The 24,852-nt window shown below is 36.0% G+C and overlaps 2 protein-coding genes across 3 annotated transcripts; both read right to left on the bottom strand.

The window, feature by feature from the left end:
• Positions 1-591: 591 nt before the first annotated feature.
• Positions 592-18,513, bottom strand: LOC129886818 (DNA replication ATP-dependent helicase/nuclease JHS1). The gene is made up of 34 exons (XM_055961681.1): positions 17,838-18,513; positions 16,541-16,708; positions 16,223-16,456; positions 16,075-16,137; positions 15,751-15,936; positions 15,616-15,669; positions 15,473-15,534; positions 14,615-14,747; positions 14,363-14,473; positions 14,135-14,231; positions 13,881-13,963; positions 13,273-13,338; positions 12,151-12,310; positions 11,975-12,026; positions 11,786-11,843; positions 11,557-11,667; positions 10,982-11,038; positions 9,988-10,122; positions 9,649-9,903; positions 8,774-8,848; positions 7,632-7,753; positions 7,473-7,545; positions 7,269-7,373; positions 6,953-7,120; positions 4,328-4,397; positions 4,093-4,244; positions 3,771-3,848; positions 3,604-3,696; positions 3,377-3,514; positions 2,242-2,281; positions 2,067-2,140; positions 1,826-1,960; positions 1,069-1,188; positions 592-961 (listed from the first exon to the last, which is right to left on the bottom strand). Exons 1-34 carry the CDS (start codon positions 18,426-18,428, stop codon positions 803-805), a joined length of 4,278 nt encoding a protein of 1,425 aa, XP_055817656.1. The 5' UTR covers positions 18,429-18,513; the 3' UTR covers positions 592-802.
• Positions 18,514-19,046: 533 nt separating this feature from the next.
• On the bottom strand, positions 19,047-23,201 carry LOC129886816 (uncharacterized). Of its 2 annotated transcripts, XM_055961680.1 has the most exons (5): positions 22,988-23,201; positions 21,998-22,185; positions 20,593-21,071; positions 19,588-20,511; positions 19,047-19,480 (listed from the first exon to the last, which is right to left on the bottom strand). In XM_055961680.1, the coding sequence occupies exons 3-5, from the start codon at positions 20,760-20,762 to the stop codon at positions 19,378-19,380; spliced, it is 1,197 nt and encodes a 398-aa protein (XP_055817655.1). In that variant the 5' UTR covers positions 20,763-21,071; positions 21,998-22,185; positions 22,988-23,201; the 3' UTR covers positions 19,047-19,377. The 2 variants fall into 2 exon arrangements, with proteins under 2 accessions (XP_055817655.1, XP_055817654.1); XM_055961679.1 differs by lacking the exon at positions 21,998-22,185.
• Positions 23,202-24,852: the final 1,651 nt, after the last annotated feature.

The following is a 24,852-nucleotide window of genomic DNA, read 5'->3' as shown; positions in this document are numbered from 1 at the left end:
TCATAGCTAAGAAAACACAGCATCATTATATGTGAGGCGTATTTATACAAGTTATTTCACCTGATTTCGTATGTGTCAGGGAGATATCAATACCAAATCAAACAAGAATAGGGGTAAGCGGTTGCTCTCATAGTTTAAGTGTGTAAATAACTTTTCAGGATAACTTCAAGGGACAGACCTATTCTCTGTTGAGGGAGGCTGTGATGAATCTATACCAGTGCTTCTCCCAGTATGTTACTTCAGAAACGAATAAACGAATTCTCGTTTGAATGTAGGGTTGTTGGCGTGACATCTATTTGTGTTCATTTTTCTGCCTGTAAGAGTAAAATGTGTGGTTTCCTTTCTTACCTATCCACGTTGGACAGAACCCTTTAGAATCAAATTCGAGAATTCTCAACATATCTAATAATTACAGTTTTTACTTAATTGGCTAAATGCAATATAGACACTGGCTCCGTGCTTTACCTGTTGTTTGTTTTACCCATATTTATGAAAGGAAGAAACTTATTGGTCTATGGCAACATAATGCCTCTAAACTGAAGATGCGAATTTAAACTTTATGACCAATGCCTGTCATTTCGGTTATTGATGGAAAGTGTAAAATATACTAGCCATTAACCCAATAAATCATCAGACATTCTTTGATAAGTTTGCCCTTGAACTTATAGAATGTTCTGTTATTTACAGAAGAATGAGTGGCTGGCTGAATGTGGTCTCAATATTTACATTTACATTAGAGAAGTAAATTTGGCAATAATTTACACGACCGCAGATGGCAAAATTGGGTGCAATATCTTTAACATCATCTCAGGTTGGAGCATCTTCTCAATTCTGGTTTATGAGCAATATCCTTCTTAGAGACGCTCAAAATGCCACCTTGCTCTTCCACTTTTTCAATAAGAATCTTTAGCAGAGGCACGTTCGATAGCGTAATGCATGAACCTACCATTATCAACTTCTTCTGTTCAATCAACAAAAGAGAAGTACATTATTACTTGGAGTCTGATGAACTTATGCAAAAAGTTTCAAAAAGAAGAAAAATTCCATTCAGAGGAACCGTATCTAAACCTTAGCACGAGTAAGAGCCACGTTAATCCTGTGCCAGTCTCCAAGCAATGAAGAAATGTAGTTCCTTGGATTTTCAGTTGACCTTACAAAGGACAGCAGAATGCAATCTTTATCTCTTCCCTGCAAACATAGATTAAGACTAGGACAATTAGGACAGAATGTACCAGTTTCTACCCAAGACCTAAGAAATCACACTACTTGATGTAACTGCAAGACATCCTCGAGCCACACAAAAATGATTCTAAAAGCAAGCCGAGTAGATGGGATTATTCATGATTTGCAAAACCAGCTTTTGGGAGGCTAATAACTGGCACAAGATAATCTTAAACGGTTGAGGAGAGATGGGGAACCAATTGTACGAGGACTTAGGTAGCTTTTTCTAGGCCGAAGTCCCCATTGAACAAAGCTAGTGTCTCTGAAGTAGCATTGTGAGATTAGACTTCTTGTTCTGGGCGGGTATTGTGAAGTTTTAGGCTTCCAAATTTCTGTTTCATAAATGGAAAACCAGCCAATTTCTGCCTTCTTCAACTGGCATTCAGGCTCCTATAGCCATAAACTAGAGTATCCTAGGTATATAATTGACAATTACACAACATGTCAAAGGATAACCTTAGACAGCTATGCTTCTATTTAGGCTAGTCTACTGATTTTCTTTCCCTTCTATTATCCCCTGCGGTAAAGCAGCTTCTTATGAATAAGAAAAGTTGCAAACTGAAGATGTTTTTCGAGAATGTAATCACATCAGCATAGGTTTAACCTGGTATTTATCAATTGTATGTATCTCCACTGATGTGGAAACAGCTTGCCGGATAAGATCTGCCTGAGAATTGTAGGGTGTAATGATGCCTATCTCTTCCTCCAATATACCTCTGCTCAACAATCTACACACAATCTGTAGGCCAAAATAATTATACAGAAATTGGAGCTTAATATTTTTCTTGTGATCCGATGCTAATGGTCATTAAGATGTTCATGGAAGAAGCAAGAGGCATTCATACCTCGGCAATGATATTTGCTTCCATTGGATTATTTACAGCTTTCCGGTCATTTGTTTCAAATGCAAGCAACAAATCTAGTTTGGAATCAAGGATAAGGCGACAGTTTAGGACAAGGACATTTAAACTGCATTTGACAAGCCTGCAGAATTTGTCTTGAGATAGAAATTTGCCTAACCTGTGTTTATAAAGACGACGGGTCTGTTTGGATTCATAGCCTGTCAAGACCAATCATACCAGATTATTTCACAGAAATTAAAAAGAAGCTATTGGGGTATTAACCCTCACAATTCACACAACTTATTTTCTGAAAGAAATATAATTTCTTAAGATAAGGTCATCCTTGTCAAATAATGCTCACACCAAATCACTGCACCAAATCTATCCTTTACCTACATTCCCATCATGACCTTTGTACACAAATTGAACTCTTTGTCAGTGCCCTACCACTTTGTACAAAATTGAGAAACTGTTGACAGCAACAATTTACTCTTTAACACACAAGGAAATTAACCAACAATTCTGTCTCATAATACAAGGTTAGCGAAGAACATGTGTTATGGCTTTTCTGTTTTTCCCTTAGTCTAAACATATTAGATCAACCAATTAATTATCCAAAAGCCTCACGATTCACAAGTAGTACAGCTTCAGTTAGAAACTGAATCCTTTTATGTTTTCATGTTAGGACAGAAAAGAATGGACAAGCAAAAGATGTGTCACAATGTGTCTATTTACCAGACGGAAATGCTAAAACAAGAGATGCACGAGGTTTTTACTTGACCCCTCTTTCATTGGAGTGCATATAATAAAAAGAGGAATTTTTAGTGTGTCACTCATCTAGATCAACGTTAATCAGCAACACCAAAATGAGCACATTGAAGTACATATAAATGGAAGAGTAATACTCTAAGATGACAGCTGCAATGTGGTTATGACATGATACATGAGAATATGACCAGACTTGCTCCTTGAGAAGCAATCAGAAAGTGCAGATTAGTAAATTTGCTAGTATTAACTTAGCAGAGAAGAACCAGCAGCTCAGACTCTTGACTTATTTGCAGGAAAGAACTTATGAGTGCTCAAACAATGACAAGTTTCACCAGGTGTATATTTCCCATCCAAACATCAATCTTTTTTAGAAGGTGCAGGCCTCTTTGGAACATGTATTGAATAAAGTAGCATCATTCTTGGAAACAACCTCTATTTTCCATCCTAGTGTCATTCTTTCCATATGAGGCAGGCCTCTTATGTTTGGATCAGTACAAAAATAAAGCAGCATCATACTTGGAAGCAATGAAATCAGTGACTAGTACCTCCTTTATCCACGTAGGCCCAGATGGCAAACCTGTGTACTTGATTTTGGCATTTTCTACTTCAGAAGAACCACATCGCAATCTGTTACCATATATCAAGGCATTTGATAATTCCATTATTGCTGCACACATGCGGTACTGCAAGTTGTACCATAGTGGCAACTATATCAAACCAAACGAGCTTCAGAGGTGGAAGGAAACAACATATTACTGAATTTTGAAAATACCTGGCTTTGCAAAGCACAAATTGCTTGGGGATGAGCTTCTGATAGTCTGCAGAACAGGCTTACTGCCATTCCATATTCTCTAGCTTCTGCACTCTAATATGCAGACAGATTTTGTGTCACAAGTTATAATCGCATTGGAGCTCAATGCAAAGGAAATCAAGAAATACCTGGACAAGTGGTGGTAATTGATAATGATCCCCAACTAGAACAAATTTTGAAGCAAATGTCAGTGGTCCCAATGATACCTGGAATGTAAATGTAATGTTGTCATTTCTTTTCCCAAAATAGATTTGTCATCTCGTGACAAATGTAGTTCATAAAATAACTAGCTCTAAAAACATAGAAGAGAAACGCACAGGAAGCTGTTAATTTAGCTTATATAGAACAATTGCAACAAATAAAGGCTACAACATTGACAAGTAAACCTCATTCACTACCTTATTGACCAAAATGTTCAAATCTTTACTGCAACCTAAACAATAAACATACCGGCAACGTAGTTTGTCCAGCTTCATCCATGATACACACATCAAATCTCTTGTTTGAAAGCAATGGGCTAGTTATCCCCAAACATGTAACAGCAACAACTTTGCTTTGCTCTAGCCTTTGCTTTATCTCTTCAAGACCATGAGTGTCCATCACTGTAGGAGAAAGTCCAGCAGTAAGTTAGTATTCCATGGGTCAATCATGAAGTAACTCTTTGAAAATGTTACTAGAAACCAACTTGATATGCAATTCTCCCGAACTTCCTCGTGCACAACCTCGTATCTTCCAATACGTATAAAATCTATACCCTGCAACAGTATATATGTTAGTCCCACAGTCCCCTGAAGTCGTACTAGGATTGGTATGTATATATAAAAGCAGATAAGCAGTACATCACTTGTGTCTTGTGGTTGACAATCAGCAGAGCATACCAGAGATTAAAGCACTAGGAAAAATAAATGATACTCAGTAATATGTTGTTGAAGTATGTAAAGAGATCGTTTCTAGCAGAACATTTCAAAAATACATGCCTTTAGTGGAAGAAGCAAAGAGATCTTCCACAATAACACTTACATGAGTGAGTCAATCAGCTTCATTTTACTTGCAAACAGGCGACAAATGTAGTTTAATATCTAAATGGACAAAAGTAATATATCTTTTACTTGGAAATATTTATACACGAAGAGGTAATCCACATTTTACTTAAAATATTGGCAGGCTCTGGATTATCTTAATTTATGTAAAGACGGGTTAGAAGGATACGATTTGGTTAACACCATGAAGCTAATACTCTGTATTTGTTTGACCCTTCGCCTAAGCCCCACTAACATTTAGCCTAGCAGCTTTTTGAATTCATCAACAGCTTAACAGCACTATCCAACATTTTTCATGGTAAGGGCCGTGAGGCAAAGTTATACATGATCTACAATATGCAGGACAATTACTTCAAAGTAAATGCCATGTGTTTCATCAATTCGGATTCAAAATATCCCTCCTTCAGAATTTTTGATAGTCATTAGTTAGTTTTTCTTTAAAATGCTTCAAGTTACAAGACAGTTTAAAGTTTATTATTAACTATATTAAAAGTTGAATGCCTACATTCGAGCTGTTCTTTCTTCAAGATTACATTGAGTTAAGCTGAACAGTTATACTGTGTTACCTTATCCATTAAATAACTAGATTTTCATATTTTGAATGTCTTTTAAAGGAGATCTGTGTCACTCTCACTATGCTTCACACATGAAATTATACAGCTTTCAAGTGCTCGAATAGATTGATTTGAGAACTTGTTTCAGGGTTGCCCGGTGGGAGAACTTTCATAATCTCTTTCGCTCTCGGATCTAATTCTCTGCTTAGTGACTCGATCTCTCTTTCTTTTGAAGCTCGTGCAATGCAGTAACTATCTGAAGGCCTCGCACCGGCCATTCTAAGTACAACCCCTTCTTACGATATGTCAAATAGAGCGCGATCAGTCACGTAATAGCCCCCAGCCCTCCTTGTTCAAGTAGTTCAAGAGTGATTTTCCGAGCTCGAAAATTCGTGGAAATACAAGTCAACGAATTGCAAATTACCTCAGGAGAATTCATACACACTTCCAGCAGATCTTCAAATTGATAGATATAACATCTGGGCGTAACTCTACCTCAAAAGCTAGCTCAAGAGGGAGGATTACACAAGTCCATATAAGGAGACCAAATGCGCATCCCACAACCATGTGGGAGACTTAACACCCCTGACACACCCAGGGCTGGAAGCCTGGTGCATGGATCAAGAACAATATTGGTGGTGAACAAATTGGGATGGGCCTAGCTCTGATACCATGATATATATAGCATTTGGGCCTCCCTCAACCTCAAAAGCTAGATCAAGAGGAAAGGATTGCCCAAGTCCATATAAGGAAACTAAATGCCCATCCCACAACCAATATGGGAGACTTAACACAAATGACAGGTGGAGATCCTCCTTAGCTGACCTACTTAGGAATATCATGGCTCAAGGTATACTCATTTTATTCTTGTTACTTTGTGTGAATAAGTTGTTAAGCCTAAGATCCTACTTTGCATTCAAACATGTAAGGGACAAGATCGCGAACTTGTCTGATTAGAAGCTAGAAACTTGATATTGGAAGACCATAGGCACTCTTCAGGTGCTGCTGCAAGCCATGAAAGTCATTCTAGTTAATCATTTATCAAGTGTTCTTTCACTACATGTGAAATCAAAAGGCCAAAGAGACATTACGTTATTGGCTGGATTTATGCCAGCGCTTTTAAATTAGCAAAATTTATAAAGTACCTTCCTTTGTGGCTAGCTGGGGAGGAATATACCATCCTGCAACTAGTCACTGGTAACTTTTGTAGATTAGGGTTCAGAAATGAGACAAAAGTCCCGAAAAACACTTACTGTTCTACTGAATGAGTGAATTCAATTGACACTGAACTGAGAGGAATGCGATTTATGCTAGAATTTATTTTAAGAGTTTGGAGGTAGTATAATGGGATGTGTAGGCATCTGTTTCTAAATGATTGAAGGATAAAGAGGAGATGATGATGTAACAATAATACCAGTAGAAGCAGCTAGAGACTGTAGTTGCCACAGTAGGCCCTTCTTAAATCATCAGTTTCATCCTAATGCTACAAATTAACCCATATGAATGCCTTGCACTGAATGTATATTTCTTCATTTTGGTAAATTCAGCCTTTCCAAGACAGGGCCTATTTAAAGAAAGGTTTTATACAATATTGACACCAGCTCTACAGCATATATCTTCTAAATTTATGATATACAGCATAGTATGTAAATAAAAGTAGTTAAACAAAGATCAAAAGCATTAAGCTTCTTTAGTAGCATCAAGGATAGAGATGACCTGAGACTTCAGTTTGAGAAGCAAATTGTCAACAGCTGAGTTTGTATAGGAGGTAAGCAAAATGGATGAACCTCTTATCAACAGTGCCTTCACAGCATAGACCATAGTGGATGTTTTGCCTGTCCCTGGCATTCCTAGTATCAGCGCATAATCCTTTGCTGTGAGTATCTGCAGTAATGACAACTCAATATGGTGTGGGTACCCAATACAGCTTTGTATCTAGTTTATTCCTAGTATGATTCTGATAATTCACCATACTTTTGATTTTCAGTTGCAACTATAAATCAAATTATAGATAGTGTCAATAATTCTTCACCTTAAGTATGGCTCTACGCTGATCATCATTCAAGTTTTTTTCTGACCAAATGTATGAAATGGCAGGATCTTGACTAAATTGGCATCCACTATCAAACCTAGGCACCTGCAGAATTTTATAGGTAATATTCGTTTTTGTCATTCATTAATGAGGCTGTGGCTGAGGAGCTGCAAATAAATTTTCATAATTAAGTAGATCATTCACCTCCAGATCAACTATAATCTTCCTCAGATGAGAACTCTGCTCATTTTGCAGAAACAGTTGTATGAGGTTGAATCTTCAAAACCAAAGGCAGGAGTAAGTTACACATGGACACAAAGGTGTGCTTCAGATGGAATAATAAAGCATAAAAAATTAGAATACCTCATAATAGCAAATGAACCCATGAATTCATCTTTATGAATTCGCCACAACTGCTTATGAAGATCTTGTGCCTGTGAAGTCCGGCTGCTTCCTGGAAGCCTTAAGCGTTTGGAAAGAGATACCTACATAATGAAAGTAAACTATTACACAGCTAAAATCTGTGCATGTTTTTTTTTTTACATGTATTGGACCCAAAATCCAAAGGATTATCATAATCAGTACCAGAATTATCTGGCTCACTTCAGAATGAGTGACAATGGACCTTTACTACTTGAAAACAATACTATGATAAGATAGATATATTAACAGCAAAATCTTTGGCTCCTAAATAAATAAAGTAAGCTGCACACTAGTGTGCTTTAGTTGTAATTATTTCTTAAGAAGAACACTGATTTAGAAAACTTCCGTGTATACACTTTTTAAACTTTTCATTCTGGACATTGCTTCCAGGTCCTGAAGTAGTTTCCCTTATTAAACTGGGAAAAAAATGAAGATCCATGTGAAGCTTTACTTCTGTTAATCAATTAATCAAAATATATCATTCTTATAATCCCTTGTATAGGTTGGAGCTACCTTAATATTAAAGAAATGCAAAAGCTTTTCAGCTGTTGAAAGGGACCAAACTGAGAGCTAAAGCATTAACAAAGATACTGGTGGATGAGAAATATAGGCAGGCATTTGGCCATAGAAACCAAATATTTATCACTTAATTTGGAATTTTCGAAGTTGGAGTTGAAGATAGAGTTGCGTTTGATTATGTTTTTTGCAAATGAAAGAAGAGAGCATTTTATTTGGAATTATGAGATGGAGTTAGAAAACAAGTTATAAGCTGTTTTTCAAATTTGGAATTTTCATGACGAAACACTGATTTTCAAATAAAGTGAAAAAAATTTTTGGAAAAAAGTGAATATTTTTTATGGCTAAACAGATCCTAAATTTCCTATTTTAGGCTAGAACAAATGAGATTATTTCAAAATTTTGGATTGCTCTACCTAAGGTGAATGAAAAGAAGGATCTGAAAACAAGGTATATCCATGCATTCTAGGCTTTTTGTAGCCCTTCAGATAAAAATAGAGAATCACTAAAGTAATAACAAATCCTCACATTAAAGAATGAATACCAAATAAAGATACAATACTTACCGAGATGCGAGAGCAACTCATATCTACAACAACTCCAGTAGCTATTAGTACCCCACCAGGTTCAGTGCTCAATACCTGAATAATATAAAATATATATAGTCATACCGTCGGTCACTCATGACCAAGAATAGAACCAAACACCTGTAAGTATACACCTTCATTTCAGATAATCACATCACGTACAAAAGAGAAACCAGAGGATGAAACAAACAATTTAACTAATAAGAGGTCCAACAAAATTAGAAATTACTCTTTGCTGGCAACTTTTACAAATATAAGCCATGACCCCAACTAAATCAGGAATTCCTCCATCTTTTCAGAAAATAATTGACTAAAATTCTGTTTTTGTCATTGAATAGTGAAAATAACTCCCTTTCCTATGTGAGCTTCATGAAGCATAGCCAATCTCAAACCCAAGTAAAGCTGAAGGGTTTTGATGAGTTGATGGTCAGTGTGAAAGTAGAATCTGACTACGATAAATCCTCTAAGTTACCGAATTTGTGGGATGAGCACAGAGCCCACCAAGGAATGTGCTTTAGAATAGAGCAGAATGAATACAGAGGATTCTTGTGGCTCACAACTAATTTGGGATTAAGGCACAGTTGATTGATTGAATTCTGAAAAGCTTCAGAACTTCATAAAATCAACTAAATGAACCAGTAGGCCATCAGATTAATATAATCCGTAGGGACAGGATCATGCAATTCACTAGAGATGCATAATATAACAACTCTGTCTCACCACTGGTCTATTGGAGATAAACAGATGATGTTATACCAATGGACCAGTGATTCTTGCTTCAGCTGACTGCTGTGAAAAACCGAAAATAGTACAGTGAGGGCATAAAACAAAAATAATACAGGAAAGAAGAATACCACATAGTCCCCACTCCTAAGCGAGGATTCAAAATTTTTCACAGGAAAACTGGAACTGTTCAGAGCATCTCCATCCTGTTGATGAGTGCCCAAGGAAGTCCAATCTCGATGTACAAAGTGATACATGAATTGATTTCCTTTGCAAAAGTGTGTTGATGTGGTTCTTTCTGACGTATCAAGGACAAGAGAAGATAAGCAAGGAGCATAAAGGTCACTCTTTAAACTTTGTGAAGACCAAATTTGTTTCTTAACAGCCTGAAAAAAATAAAGTTAACAAATAAAGAGATATTCAATAGTCAGGAGGTGATTTCTTAATTCGCAATCGACCTTGTATTGTACCTCAACTTCTTTGGCCTCCAAGTCAATCAACTGATCCCATTTTTGAAGAAAATTAGTATGTGCATTTGTTAGATGGCTAACAAGTGAATCAAACACACTGCCCAAGCCACTGCCTTCTGTGGTGCCACCGTATGCCTATGAAAATTATTCAGGATACAGTAGTATAAGGTTTTAACTTGATGAAGTCCCATTACTATTGGAAGGTCGATGTTCCCCATAATAAGATATATAACTAAGATGAGAATTGTGCAGAAGTATTTAGATCAAGATAAAATGGCTGATTTTCATGTCAACATTGATTAGGCTCATTTAGGAAACATAAATGTTGATTTATCCTCCTCCTTTATTTTACCCAATTGGATAAACAAAAAAGGAAGTAATTGCCACTCAATTATCAAATATGTTCCTCAAGTCCTTTCCACTGCAAGAAGCTGACTCCTCATCCTAAGGCAAACTGATTCATATTCAGAAAGCTGTGAGATTACCTTGATTACATTTCAGGTCTAATACTAGTAGTCTAAATATGGCATGTGTAATGATAATTTTCTGTTGATCGTTAAGTACCAATTTGTCTATCGGAATGTATCTATTTCACCTTAACCACATTAACAGGTAAAATCCCGGAGAAAAGAACTACATTGTTCTATGTGTGTGTAAGCTATTACGTTTGCATATTTATTACAAGAATATTCACCAACCAAAGGATGTAGTTACTGATTTCAACAACTAAGCTCCCCGTTTTCTTCCGTAGATGGTTTATCATTTGAGTTTCTCAGAATCTCCACTAATTTTGAAAGGAGAACATTTTATTTATAGGCAAGCAGAGGTAAAGATGCTATAATGTTTCAGGATTGATAGCTGAGTTATCATGGAGGCCCCTTTAACCGATTATTTTGAAAGTCTATATAAGTAAAAGGGAAAAAAGGATACTTGTCGCAATGAAGACCCGGAGAACTCAAAGTACCTTCATTTCAATAAAGAGAACTCAAAGTACCTTATGATAAATGGTACAGACACTGAGGTGGCGACAGCCTCTGCACATATTTGGACTCTGCATCAAAAGAATGAAAGTCAACAGAATTAGTTACTAATGTCTAAAAGATTTTGTTAGGCTAGTTCTTTTTGGTTAGGTAATAAGCTAATTCATTTCTGATCACATTTGTGATGTTTACTTATAATTCAATGCGCTAAATGATCATGGCCTGGATAGCGGTGGAAGATGACAGCCATGCTTAGGTCTCTATAGAAATAAGTAGTACCGAATACAAATTATGAAGGTGTAGTCAAAATGAATTACACTTTTAGGGGCGAAAAAGGCTGACCTGCTTGAAAACAACAGAACCAAGAAGGGGGATTGGGGGGGGGGGGATATATTTCAGTAAAAATTTTATATGTTACCAGGAATTACTAAAGGACACAAAAGAATGTGGGATAACCCTGAATATTAAATGGATGACACACTGTTATGTGAAACCCAATCAGCAATATATTCAATGACTAGTAAGTACTGATGCAAAATATCAGCACTAGCAAACGCTTCTGTAACAGGATGAGATGTAGATACCTTACCTGTAACATTGGTGGCAATTGTTGAGTTATAGAGGCTTTAAGAAGATCATTTGCAAGTTCATTACGACGCATTATTAGGCCAACCAAGTCAGATCTGCAAACCGTAATTCCCTTGAAAAAATGAACTGTAGTGTTAGAAGGTTGCAAAGGAAAAGAAAAGCAATCTATATAATTCTTACAGATGCTTGTTTTTAACTACTTATCGAAAAGAAAAGATGCTAGATTTTACCTGTGTTTGATCTGTGTGCAGATAATACAGGAGACCATGGCCAATATGCTGCGAGTATCTAGTAAGCAAAAAAAATAGATAACAATGAGATGAATCTATAAACAAGAATTAAAGGAAAATATACAAGGAAGTAACAAAATATGTCAACAGCAGGTGAATAATTATGCAAGTAGGCAGGGTTCTGTGAACCTTTCCGACATTAAAAGGGTATACAGCATGACTTGAGCACTATGTTCCATAGCTGCCTGCAGAATGTAATGTCAACAACAGCGTAGAGGTTAGGTGCCTAGCAAGAACATGTAAAGTGGAAAATTATCGTCACTTCACAACTAAGTGGTACTATTTTCGCAAATGCTCAAAAAAACTTGCCTGCCCATTTGTTGCCTTCCCAGTTTTAAATTCGAGAGGCATAATCATCTCATTAGGTACATTGGCGTTGGATTTTACATTTACTTGCAAGGATGCATCGATCATGCCTTTCATCCCATATTTTGGAGCCCATGCCATTTCTTCAATGTCAAGTACCTATATTAAAGGTCATCCACAAAGAAAAGAATATAAATTCAGGGAGGATAGACAGACTGGATGGTGACCCATGTTATATATATCTCAAAGAAAACAATTAAAGGCAAGCATAAGTTCTTTCATGTAGGAAACGTTATGCTATTCTTTTTTCGAGAAAAAAAGGGTCTGTCATGTACGTAATGCGAAAAAGCACCATTAGTTGGATCATAATGCAGTTTATTGTCCTTTAACACAAATTATGTCATTCAGAAAAACTGCTCAATACCCAATCAAACCTAATAAATCAGGTATAATCTTGGATAAATAAAGCAGTCCCAAGTGCGTGTAGCCTAACTTAATTGAAGGATGAATCCTGTAAATGCTTGGGGAATGTAAGTAGTAATTTTTGTCTAGGTTATGAGAAAAAATGTTAGATCATCAAGTGCCATTGGTTTCTCAATACTAAACATCCTTTAATTTTCTCCTTACCCCATAAATTTTACAAACACAACTTATATCTAATGTCCCCTAACTCATCTACTAATAATGAACCTTTTCTTTTAAAAACATCTTAACATTATAAAGTAGGAGAACAATTTACACGTATTTACTAATTCCAGTTGCCACACTATTGTCTAATAGATAAAGTGAGTGAATTAATTTTCAATTTGAGGTTGCTGTGTGAAGCTTGTTGATTTTTTTAGTTTTTTTAAATAGGAAGCTTGTTGATTTTTTTATTTTGTTCTTCACAAATATGAAAAGACACTAATGTTAGATACAAATGTGTTAAAATGGAACTGTTTCTAATGATCATCCTGATGTGGTTAATACTTTATATCACAGAATTGTTTGCAAATTATGTTTCTGAGAATTAACAGCTCATACCTCAAGATTATTAATTATTCAATGGATAGCCTTAAAAGGTATAGATTGGAAGTAACTCAAGCCTGCATTACCAAGAAAGGAAAAGGGAGGTTTCTTACTTCAGATACTTTAATCTTCTTAACTCCATCTTCACTTCCAAAATCAATGCTTGGGCTTTCTGAAACCTAAATGTTACAATAAGTTAAGCTCATAAATATATTAGGTAAAAATGGAGAGAAAAAATATCAATGTAGGAACAGATGTAAGATTACGCACAAACTATAATCAAGATCAACAGAAAAGATCAAGCCACCAACGAAGCAGAAAATAATGGAGCATAGAGAAAAAGGGATAGCGCATCAACAGAATAGAGAATACAGGCCTTGCCCTACATTTAGTTTAGATTTAGGTGATGACAAATCATACTTCTAGATCCACGCCCATACTAGATACCCGCACTTGTATCCATGTATTACACATTTTACAAGTGATTAGTACAAAATCTGTAAATAATCCATAAAATGTCGCCTTTCTGTAGAAAAAAAATATTCTTGACAGGGTTTCATGCATTGTTGAACAAAGTAACCTGATTCAATCTTAGTCTAACAAGGAGTCCACACCATTCTAAAGTTTCAAAATCACAACACTGACTTTCCAGCTTAATCATTAATGGCCTCAAGATAGTGTTTAACAACAACCAGGCTTATTAAATTATAGAGCCATTTACCTCTGAATATCGGAAGGAACTTATCCAATTCAGCAGTTTTGGAATTGCCTCGATCAATGTCTTGTGAGTATCATTTTCATCAACTGCAATTACCATAAGGTTGAGTTCAGTGTTGAAAGGAATGGATCATGTAAGTGCTTTACTGGGGACAGTTCTGTGAAAATTATCCTTCAAGGAAAGCATGTTTTCAGACGGCCAACGTAAATAATAACGACTTCACAAAGGAGCAATTGGTAGAAACTTATGTTCCCCACCTCCACAGGCATATAGGCTCTCAAGACTCTTCTGGAGCACTACCCTTGCATAGTCCTCCAAGAATTCTTTTGAAGGGGACTCTCTGATCAGCCCAGCCTGGAAAACGGTAGTCAGTCACTTTCATATGACATAGTTTATAGTTCATGCATAGCAATGAAAATATAATAATGTGCCAATCAATGTGCCTATGGCCATCGAAAGACGGGGAAACTTTTCATTCATAAAACCTGAAACATCTGATGTAATAATGTGCCAATCAATGCTGCAGCTGAATACTCTCCAGATTTTAACCTCTCATCCAGCACAGCTCGCCTTGAGCAACTGAAGCTGCCAGCAACCTAACAGAAAACTCAATGTTCAAGAACAATGGAGAAAAAAGAAGAATCAATTGATGGAAGTAAAACTTTCCAGAAGCTATAACAGTGAAAACATGTCGAGGAATTGAAACAAACAAATGAAAAGTAATTGCTCAGACATACCCTGGTTCCAGAAACTAAAATATCTGGATGAACAATGAGGAAATTCTTCCCGTGGTTTATTTCACATTTTCCTTCACTGTCAAACTCACCAATGACATGAATAGTATCCCCTGGTGCAACAACACTATAGCACCTGGAAGGAGATTTATGTTTCTCATCAATACCATGTCTGTCAACAACTAGAATTGCAAAGCTTAAGAAGAGACGATTTCAATCCTCTTCCACAAATGGTTCGTACTGATGATGAATTATAGTTTCTCACAACTGGAAGGTATTTACATAAAAATGAAACAATGCAGAAAAGTGGATGAGATTAAAATGTTGTCTTCTGTCTTTGGATTTAGGATAAAGATGCCTTTGTAATTCAAATGCACAATAGACAAACATAACCTGCTACCTCAACATCAAAAGTCATATGATGCAGAGGCCCAGAAGAACAGAGAGAAAAAACTAGTCTTTAGAAGTCCTTCCAGTAGTAATCTCTGTTTGACACGATGATCTCATTGGGTCTGACAGTTCTAAAGAAGCAAATAACAATATAAGCTACACAATGCACATTAAGATCATTGTTCTGCAAGACTAAAAATCATCACAACTATACTTGTTGGTTGGGAAGATCATGTAAGAGTAGCAATAGATTTATGTTCGAGTAGCAAGTCATTGTGAACAGGAAAGTTCATCTTCCATCTTGTGCTTGTCTACGTTATACTATAACAGAGATCGAGAGGAAACTATTTAAGAGTATCGCTTATCTATTATAAAAGAGATTGACAATAAAATAGCTTGTTTGTGAATTTATGTTTCATGTATATTCAGCAGCTTGATGAGAGATGAAACAACAGAGATTCAACTCCTTACCACTCATCCCACAATTGCAAAACCCTTTCTTCTCCACTTTGTTCATTCAGCAAGCGCAAAACCTGAAAGTCATTGCAGGTGTCCACACATCACTTGTTTTATTGAGAACTCAGAAAAGTTTTAGCAAAGCACTTGGCACAAACCTTGAAGGAGCACTGCGGCCCAGATGTTTCAACTTGTCCATGCTTCTCAGAAACCTGTAGTTACATATGGCTAAAATTAAATTGATCCATAATTCACATAAAGGATCTATTTACATAAGATAAGAGCTGACATACCTCCAATACAAGAAAATAGATAGTTGACTCTTTCCTTTGGTCACTTGAACAAAAGTTTTCTGACAGTTTCTGCAAAACGGCATCCGGCTTAGCTGGTCCATCATGACCATGGGGTGCAATTTTCTCTTCACATTGTGGTTCAACAGAAATTACATCTTCTACTTGGTCTAAAAGCTCAATCAATGCCTGAAACAGGATATATAGACCTATAAAACACAGGGACTGTCGAAGTATGACTTTACACCTTCTGCACAACATGGGTTTAGAAATGAGTAACAAATGTTAATGATTTGATTAGCTGAAAATACCAGGGCAGTCAAAGACCTTTTTGTGTTGCCTGGAACCAAGCTGATCAGTGGCTTCATTAGGATCGACCATGTTGGCAGGCTGTATTAATTGCCAGAAATCATCAGGAACATATCTTCTACAAGAAACATGACAGATTTTAGTTGTTTGATGAGGCAGATACTACCTTATCACTGCCGTATGTCAAAGAAGGTGGAGTCTGAAAAGGACTCTGACTGTTGGTTACTTCAGTTTTTCCCTGGCAATTAGAGTTTCCATTGTTTTCCCACAAATCCATTGTGTGATCTGTATTTTTTTTCCCCATGCTAGCCATATTTGAGCATACTAACGATTTATCAAGTGCCTTCAGTGGAGGTGAACAAAGCCACTTCTCAAACTTTCTTTCTGTCTCAGGAGGCATCTGTAGTAATCATTAGTGTTATAGTATTACAATGATCAATAACAAAACATGTCCCAGAGCATACTATACATTATATTAGTGTACCTTTTTCAGTGAACATTCTTGAGTATTTAAGGAGTTGAACCGTGACGAATCCGCCAACACCTTTACCATCTTTGGTAATTGTTTGGACATGGCATGAAGTCGTTCATTCACTGGAGATATTTTCCATGTTACTTCATCACCTCCATCATCCTGGCTTTGCTTGATCAGCTATCAACAACAGCATATATTAATTCATAAGTAACTGACAAGCAAACTTGGAAAACTTTTGAATCAGTTAGATTTTATTCTTTCTTAACCATGGATGCATAGTCTAAGTATCCGAATAGATAGACTAAAGGTGCATTAAGTTTATTAAACGACTGAGATTCAAAATCCTCCATGCAAGATAAAAGAGGTTGCGGGGGGCAAAGAAGACCATCTACATGTCTTCAAAATTCCAAAATCTGGAAATCCATGCTATGTCTATACAATGTTTGTGATAGATCTCTGAGGTTAGAAACCTAAACTCCCCAGTTCTGCAGCGAGAGATTAGCAACCTCGACCAAAACAACTCTTATAAAGCAACTGGCCCTACAACAAGCTAAGTCCTGTAGCATGGAGCAAGCAGAGAGTACATCTTAGTTTATCTCCGTACATCTTAGTTTATCTCCTACTCACATCAGCGAGTACATCTTAGTTTATCTCCGCACATCTTAGTTTATCTCCTACTCACATTGTCACGTTTGCAAAATAGTGATGTACCAGGGGTATACATTTTTAGTGGTTAGAGTTATTACTCTCCTACTTCAATTTTTAGTGGTTAGAGTTATTACTCACCTATAAGATATGTTATTACTCTTCCCTGGTTTTCAAGTTCCCCAATTTCACGTAGACAGTATATCATCTGCTAAAAATTTCTTCATGCGACCTTCTTCCTCTCATAATGGATTCAAATTAGACTTGCTACTGCTTTGGCTTGACCAAGGCTTCCTGTTCCAAGAATAACCAAGTGGACAGAGTGTTCTCCTTCCCAACTTCAAATATAAAGTAGAACAAGAATTTAATCTTATACAAATAGCAGATACTGTTGAAACATGGGTACTTTAGCTTCACTGACACAGATAACTGCATTGCTTAAACGTCTTTTTTCATGATATTATATCAAAGAGTTTACTCGCTAATTTCCTCCCACTCTTGACCCAATCCCTCAATACGCAACTTCTTGTAGAATGAGTCTAAAAAGTTGCAATCTTGTAATTATTGAGTAAACAAGGAGACCCTTCACTCATATACGGGCATTGAGAAGTTAGTTCTGAGTAAACTTAACAAATAAATATCAGAAAATAAAGACAATTACCATTCCTGGAGAAAACTTGAACCGCTTATTCAAAGATACCGACTTGCAAAACTCAGGCGTTACTTCTGCTTGATTTTTCTCCTCCCCTGAACCTGAAGCTACCACAATCTCCGTAGGTGTACTCTGAGATGAACTACCCGATTCATTGTTTTTCAAACTCAAACTACTTTCCTTATCCTTAATTCTCTCCAACACATCAACATTATCTGATTCGACCACATTTCCATTGCTTTTAACTAGAGACACTGAATTAAACTCGTCAAACTTATTGAAATTCAATCCATTTTGACCTTTTTGTGCACCGTAGTTCGTTTCATTAGAATCCAAACACCTTAAATCTAAAACATTTCTAGGAGTTTTGGATACTGATACACTAGAACTTTCTTTAGAGTTTTGCAATGAATTGGAATTGGAATTAGAATTGTGAGGAACAAGGAGGGTTTTGGATTTCTGTGAAAGGGCATTTTGGGTGTGGCGTTCAAAGAAATGCTGGATCCCAAATTTGGACGGCTGAGATTGCTGCTGAAGGTTCTGGTTTTGAATGGTTGATTTCTTTGTCGATCCTGAATTTGTTCTTTTCTTTGGAGGCATTTTACGTTTTGATCGAACTGAGCTTTGCTATTCACCTGAGAATAACTAGGGCTTTAAGTCAATCGGAGAAAGAAAGAAGTTGAAATTGTGTAACAACTCAGAAGAGACATTTTCCCGCCAAAAGAGAAATGGGGTAAGCTTAGGAGGGAGTGAAGTTGGACCGTCTGATTTGATTGCAACGGTACCGATTAAAAGTTGGATTTACACCAGAAGTTTTTTATTTTTTTAATATTTTAATTTAATGGATTTACGGTGAAATACAAGACATTTTTTTTTTCAAAAATAAAAGCTATAATTCACAATTTTTAGTTTTAGTTTTAGTTTTGACACCCATTTCTATTTAGATTTTTTTGTTTTTTTGAAGATACTAGTAGGAGTAGTAAGTTTAGAAAAGTCTCCGTTTTCTGATTTCTCAGAAAAAGTTTGAAAAGAAAATCCAAACTAATTCCTGTCTTGTTATAAGCTTTATCTTTTTTCCTTGAATATAAATTCTTTCAAATTTGAATAGAGCATTTTTCACTTTAAACTAAAGTTCAGAGAAGACGAGGAAATAATTTATTTTTGATACTGGACAAATATCACAGGCAGAAAAATACAATTAAAAATATAAATGTCAACTTTGGCTTAACATGCAAATTAGTACTGATGAACAAATGAGCTCCAAAACACAGGACGCAGCTCAATAGTTTCTTCTCCCTGGTATAGTTCTTACTATAACAACATACCCATTGTAATCCCATGAGGTTAATAATTCTTACTGTTGTTACAGGTAAATAAACCAAGGAGCTGCTACATGCATTAAAACAAGCGAGACAAGAATTATCCCAAAATGATTGCAGAGGCAAAGCAACTAGACAGTAAACTTGTTAACAAATTCTAAAATCAAGTTTACATTACATGATCTCCTTCTTTACAAATCTAGAAAGCCATCCAAACTGTGGAACAAATATTATCTTGCACTGAAAATTGGTTCAGCATCTGCACTTGGTTGACTTCTTCTAGTGTACTTGAGTAGTAAACCTTCTGAAGAAAGTCCTGGTACCTTCAGATCCCTATAAATTCATAACAGAAGTAAAAATGGAGCATATCATATTTCAACCATCAAGTACAACAAAAGAAACAAGATTGAAATCATAGGCAATGAAATGTAAAACCCAACCTGACAAATGGCTGCAGTTCTTTCCATTCCCACTTTGGCTTCTCCTGGAATAGTTTGGAAAACCGTTCAGCAGGCACTGATGGCAGTGAAGAAACACTAAAAGCATAAATCCGAGTCTCTATCCCGAGCTTTTCGGTTAAAACTTCTCCTTCTAGCACATCAAAACTTTCATTCATCTCTTCTGGAACTTTCTTTCTCCACTCCTCCATAAATCTTTCAAGTTTCATTTTTTTCCCTCTTAGGATTACTCTAGCGAAATGTACGCAAATTGGCCTTTCTTCCAGCTTCCATGTACAGCCTCCTCTAGTCTCATCATCCACCTTACTTCCATAAACTCCCAAACAGTGCCTTACTATTTCGCGAGGAAATCCATCTGCTTCCAGCACAGGCAAAACTTCATCTTCGTTTAGAGCACTTAAAAGCCAGTCATTCAGCACTGCATTATGCAAAAGCATGTTCAGAATCTCATCCACAAAGTTCTCATCTAAAAGTCGCCAATATCCATCTATCTCTACTGCTGCAAGAGCTCGCAACCCTGTACACAGTTCCTCGTCACTGGCTTGCACCTTTTCGACAAGGTCACTCCATGAATACAAGCCCCTGTTTTTGTGCGTGAATTCGGTATTCATTTGTGACACTTCATCAAAACCATAAGGGTTTTCTGAGAGAAGCAATTTGAGTTTGTCCAATCTAGGAGCAACCTCGACAAGTTCCATACTGCCAGGTACTACTTTGATGACAGAAGCAACCACCGAATTGTCATGATCATTTTCACTTGAGTTTGGTGAAGCTCCAAGTTCGATCGATTGGTTGGAAGGAGGTATAAGGAATACAGAATTAGAAGTTCCGACAAATTTAATGGCATAAGTTTTTGACTGACTACAGAGAACTGCATCCTCATCTGGCTGCCCTCTTAATGTTACTCTGCAGAATAAGAATAAATTCAACTTAAAACTAGATAAACAAAACGCAAATTGAAGAACTTCACTGAACAATACCACGTACCTTTGATTGAGGATATCAGGTAGGAGTTTCTCATCAAGCTCAAGAAGCATTAAATCATCATGAAGACCAAAGTGTTGGTGATAAGCAATAGAGATTGATGTATTAGGTTGAACATTTAATATTGCCTCCGCTCCTCCTTCAGCATAAAGTTGTGATTTTTCTATTTCCATCTTCAGGCCTAGGCTTCAAGAGAAACCTTTCCAATACCCCCACCACCACAAAAAAGGTAAAAGAAAAAGAAAAAAGAGGGAAACTTTCAAAAGAATAACAAAAGGAAGATGACCTATTCTGGATCCCTTGTCTATAAAGCCCTCCTACGATAGATTTCTGGAGCAACAATACAAAGAAAAACTCTGGTAAAAACAAATGCGAGCCCAAACAGTCCTGTGCAGAATAGTTATCAGGATCAAAACCCCAGATGACGACAGAACTCAAATGATAGTTTCACTTCCTTGCCACAACATGTATCTACACTTGACCTGCAAGACAAAACATCCCCAACCTAAGTTGAAGTACAAAATTAACTAAAAACATACTTGTTCTGATAATATGAGAACCGCAAGAAGTTGAATCTTATTTTAGTTTGACAACCTTCAATTTTGTTTCAGTCACAGGTCTATTGGAAACCACCTCTCTACCTTCATAAAGGTAGGGGTAAGATATGTGTACATTCTACCTTTCTCAAACCCCACTTGTGGGATTTCACTGGATATATTGGTGTTGTTGTCTTCGTAACTTGTTTAGTTTCTAGATTAAGGCAATGACTAAATCTATCATCAAGGATTATATACTCATAAATTGTGCAGTTTTTATGAGCCCTAAATACAACAACAACAACAACAACAACATACCCAGTGAAGTCCCACAAGTGGGGTCTGGAGAGGGTAGATTGTACGCAGACCTTACCACTACCTCATAGAGATAGAGAGGTTGTTTCCGAAAGACCCTCCGTTCAAAAGTATCAATCCCAAAAAAAGAGAGAGCAACAGTATATATACAAATCATATCATACAAATTCTACAAGACAAAAACAATATCAATAACAAAATAAAGTGATAATCAAAGGGCAATAACAACACAACTATACTAGCACGCCTAGACCTAAGATCAACCCTAAACCATCACAGGGCAAGACAACATTCTACCCCTGCTAACCTTCTACCCTAATACGCGACCTCAACTCATTTCTATCTAAGGTCATGTCAACGGTGATATGAAGTTGCGTCATATCCTGTCTAATCACCTCTCCCCAATACTTTTTCGGTCTACCCCTACCCCTCCGTATAACCCCCAAATTCAACCGCTCAAACCTCCTAACTGGGGCGTCGACACACCTACTCTGCACATGCCCAAACCATTTCAGTTTCGCTTTTCTCATCTTGTCTGCCACAGAAGCCACTCTCACCTTCTCCCGAATAACTTCATTCCTGATCTTATCACTCCTAGTATGTCCACACATCCATCTCAACATCCTCATCTCCGCAACATGCATCTTCTGAACATGAGAGTTCTTGACTGGCCAGCACTCCGCACCATATAGCAACAACGGCCTAACCACCATTTTATAGAACTTACTTTAAGTTTTGGTGGCACCTAAATACAATGAATGAAAAAACCATTCAATGGTCTTTAAGAGTAACAGATTAGGAACTTCTGAAAGAATATCTACCAAAAGAATCAGCTAAGAAAAAGTAACTCCCATCTGTAGAAGACCCAGAAGTAAAAATATATTTTGAAGGTTGAACTTGTACAGAAAGAGATCAAATACAAAACCAGTTCTATGTTATCATTTAAAAAATCCAACTAAAAGCTTGGCAGAACTTAATCAGCTAAACACCATAAAGATAAGGAAAGTGAGCTAACATTCCAAACATGAGACACAATAGGGCCAACTGACTAATGTTAGTTCTTGCTCTTACTAGTACAATGTAATTCAAACTAAGTTCCTAAAACCTTGTGATCATTCAGATTTTGTCACATCAGAATACCAACAAAATTTAACCAAACTGCTATGCCAAGTAGGGAGATAGCAAAAAATTGAATTCTTTCAATACGAGAGAGGAAAATGCAATAACTAACAGTTTCTACCAAATAAAGCCTGAATTCTTTCAATTGACATTTGCAACCTTTTGTTGTCTATGGAAAACAACGAAATATTGGCCAATACCCAATAAAACTAGTATCTAAATTCTTGTAAAATCCGTTCTTTTCTCACAGAAAAGAATCTGCAAAACCACAAAAACGTCTAATACTTGTTCTTGAAGACGAACTTAACAAGATCTCAAGCAATAGCAGCAACACACGCACACAGAGACACACCAAAACCATCAAAATGAACACGGCAACACACAACCCCAAGTTGAAATATTCAAAAACTATAAGCAGATAAATTTACCTTTTTTCCCTGGGAGGCGTTAATTGTGTGCTGATCTCCAATGGAGTTGGGGTAGGGTTGAAGAGATTTTACTAGAGAGAGAAACGTAGGGGAACTGTGGATTTGGAGGGAAAATTCAGAGAGAGGGAAGAAAATTTCTCCTTTTTTACCCGGAATTTTGTGTTAATGGGTTGGAAGGCCCACTATTATGGGCCTGGCCCTTTTCCGAAAAAAGTATGTGGATCATGGTTGCCATATTTGGACCTCAAATGTATAATTTATATTACCTTCACAAGGTGTATATATAGAGAGAGATATAATTTATGTTTACTTTATTTTTTCTAGACCTTGCACGTGAAATTATAGCTAGTGGATATCTTGTTATTGTTGTTTTAACTGTATGAGAAATAGAAGAAAAATTCCTTACTTGGAAACTATTCTTCAAACCAGTGAGTTTGATTTTTTGTGCTTTTCTACCACACCATCAAGGACCTATTGTCCCATGACCAACATCGAAAATTAACTTAAAGAAGTGAGCTGAATGACGTTTGACTCAATATATAGATAGAACTCGTTGCCTTTAGTTAGGATCAGTGGCGGAACGTACGGGGAGCCATCCTTGTCCAAATAGGTGTCAATTACACTTCTTCATTGAAAAATTATAGTATATAAATAAGATAAACTTTTTTGACGTATATTATCGGATATGTTGATTCCTTTGATTACTTCACATATTTTTTTTTATATATATATTTTTATACCCCATATCGGAATTTTTAATTTCATTATTGGTTCAAAATATATATATATATATATATATATATATATATACGCGTATGTAAATGTAGATAGCAAGTATAGAATTAAAATTCTGATTTCGTCGTGAAATTCAAGGCACAATAGGTCACGCGGTGAAGATTGTGTCATGCATGTGTTCAAACAGATTACCAATCTAAAAAGTTGAATGAAAAAGTGGAATATTGAGTGTGAAAAAAAATCTTGATAAATATTGCTTTTTTCGAATGGGTCCTGAGTTAGTCAGATTTCAATAAAAATATTGGACACCAAATAAAAAATAAATAAATCAAATGTTCAATGCTCGCTATCTACCATGTTCTCCTGTTGTCCTCCCAATTAATGACATATATTGCAAGTTATATATATATCAACATGTTTCCGTACCTCCCATGTTCTCTTGTTGAAGTTACTTAGAAAAGTATTACTCTCACTATAAACGTACCTCCCATGTTCTCTTGTTGAAGTTACTTAGAAAAGTATTAATCTCACTATTTCATATTAGTTGAATTTCTAAGGTGATCCACACATATTAATTGATTACCAACCTGGAGGGAAACAGTTGGTAATCGATCCCACATAATTTATGGCTATAGTATTCACTTCCTTGTTCATCTCGATATTTGTTGACTTAAAATTCTCTCTTTATTATATTACACACTTATTTTGTGTATATATATATACTTTATTTATCATTTTTATTTGTTCAATATTGATTTGACATGTTTTTAATAAAAAATATATAAAAATTACTATATTGTTTTTTAAATATAATTAATTTGATATATTCAAAAATGCATTGGAAATGACTATATATAGCTAGTAAATTAGAAATTAAATAATAAATTATCTCTTATTTTTTAAATTGGATAAATAAAAATGAATTTTTAGTGTTATTAATATATCTATCTATTCTTAAAATTAGAAATTAAATAATAAATTATCTCTTATTTTTTAAATTGAATAAGTAAAAAAGAATTTTTAGAGTTATTAATATTTTCTATCTATTCTTATGCAATTGATATAATTGTTATCTTTTCTTATCCTTAATTAAGTAAAATTTGTAATTCATTACAAGTAATATAATACGA

Source organism: Solanum dulcamara, chromosome 4 (genome assembly GCF_947179165.1).
Source record: "Solanum dulcamara chromosome 4, daSolDulc1.2, whole genome shotgun sequence".
Classification (NCBI taxonomy): domain Eukaryota; kingdom Viridiplantae; phylum Streptophyta; class Magnoliopsida; order Solanales; family Solanaceae; genus Solanum; species Solanum dulcamara.
Note: the sequence above shows the minus strand (reverse complement) of the source record. Positions and strands in the feature narration are given on the sequence as shown.

Bases quoted from the DNA above. Each gene is read 5' to 3' on its own strand.
- LOC129886816 (XM_055961680.1), bottom strand. From the start codon at position 20,762: ATGGAAATAGAAAAATCACAACTTTATGCTGAAGGAGGAGCGGAGGCA. The intron at 20,512-20,592 runs GTACGTGGTATT...CTTATTCTGCAG, and splicing joins CCTGATATCCTCAATCAAAG to AGTAACATTAAGAGGGCAGC. The intron at 19,481-19,587 runs GTTGGGTTTTAC...ATGAATTTATAG, and splicing joins GAACTGCAGCCATTTGTCAG to GGATCTGAAGGTACCAGGAC.
- LOC129886818 (XM_055961681.1), bottom strand. From the start codon at position 18,428: ATGCCTCCAAAGAAAAGAACAAATTCAGGATCGACAAAGAAATCAACC. The intron at 16,138-16,222 runs GTAGTATCTGCC...CAATTAATACAG, and splicing joins TGACATACGGCAGTGATAAG to CCTGCCAACATGGTCGATCC. The intron at 9,904-9,987 runs GTACAATACAAG...TATTTTTTTCAG, and splicing joins TGGAGGCCAAAGAAGTTGAG to GCTGTTAAGAAACAAATTTG.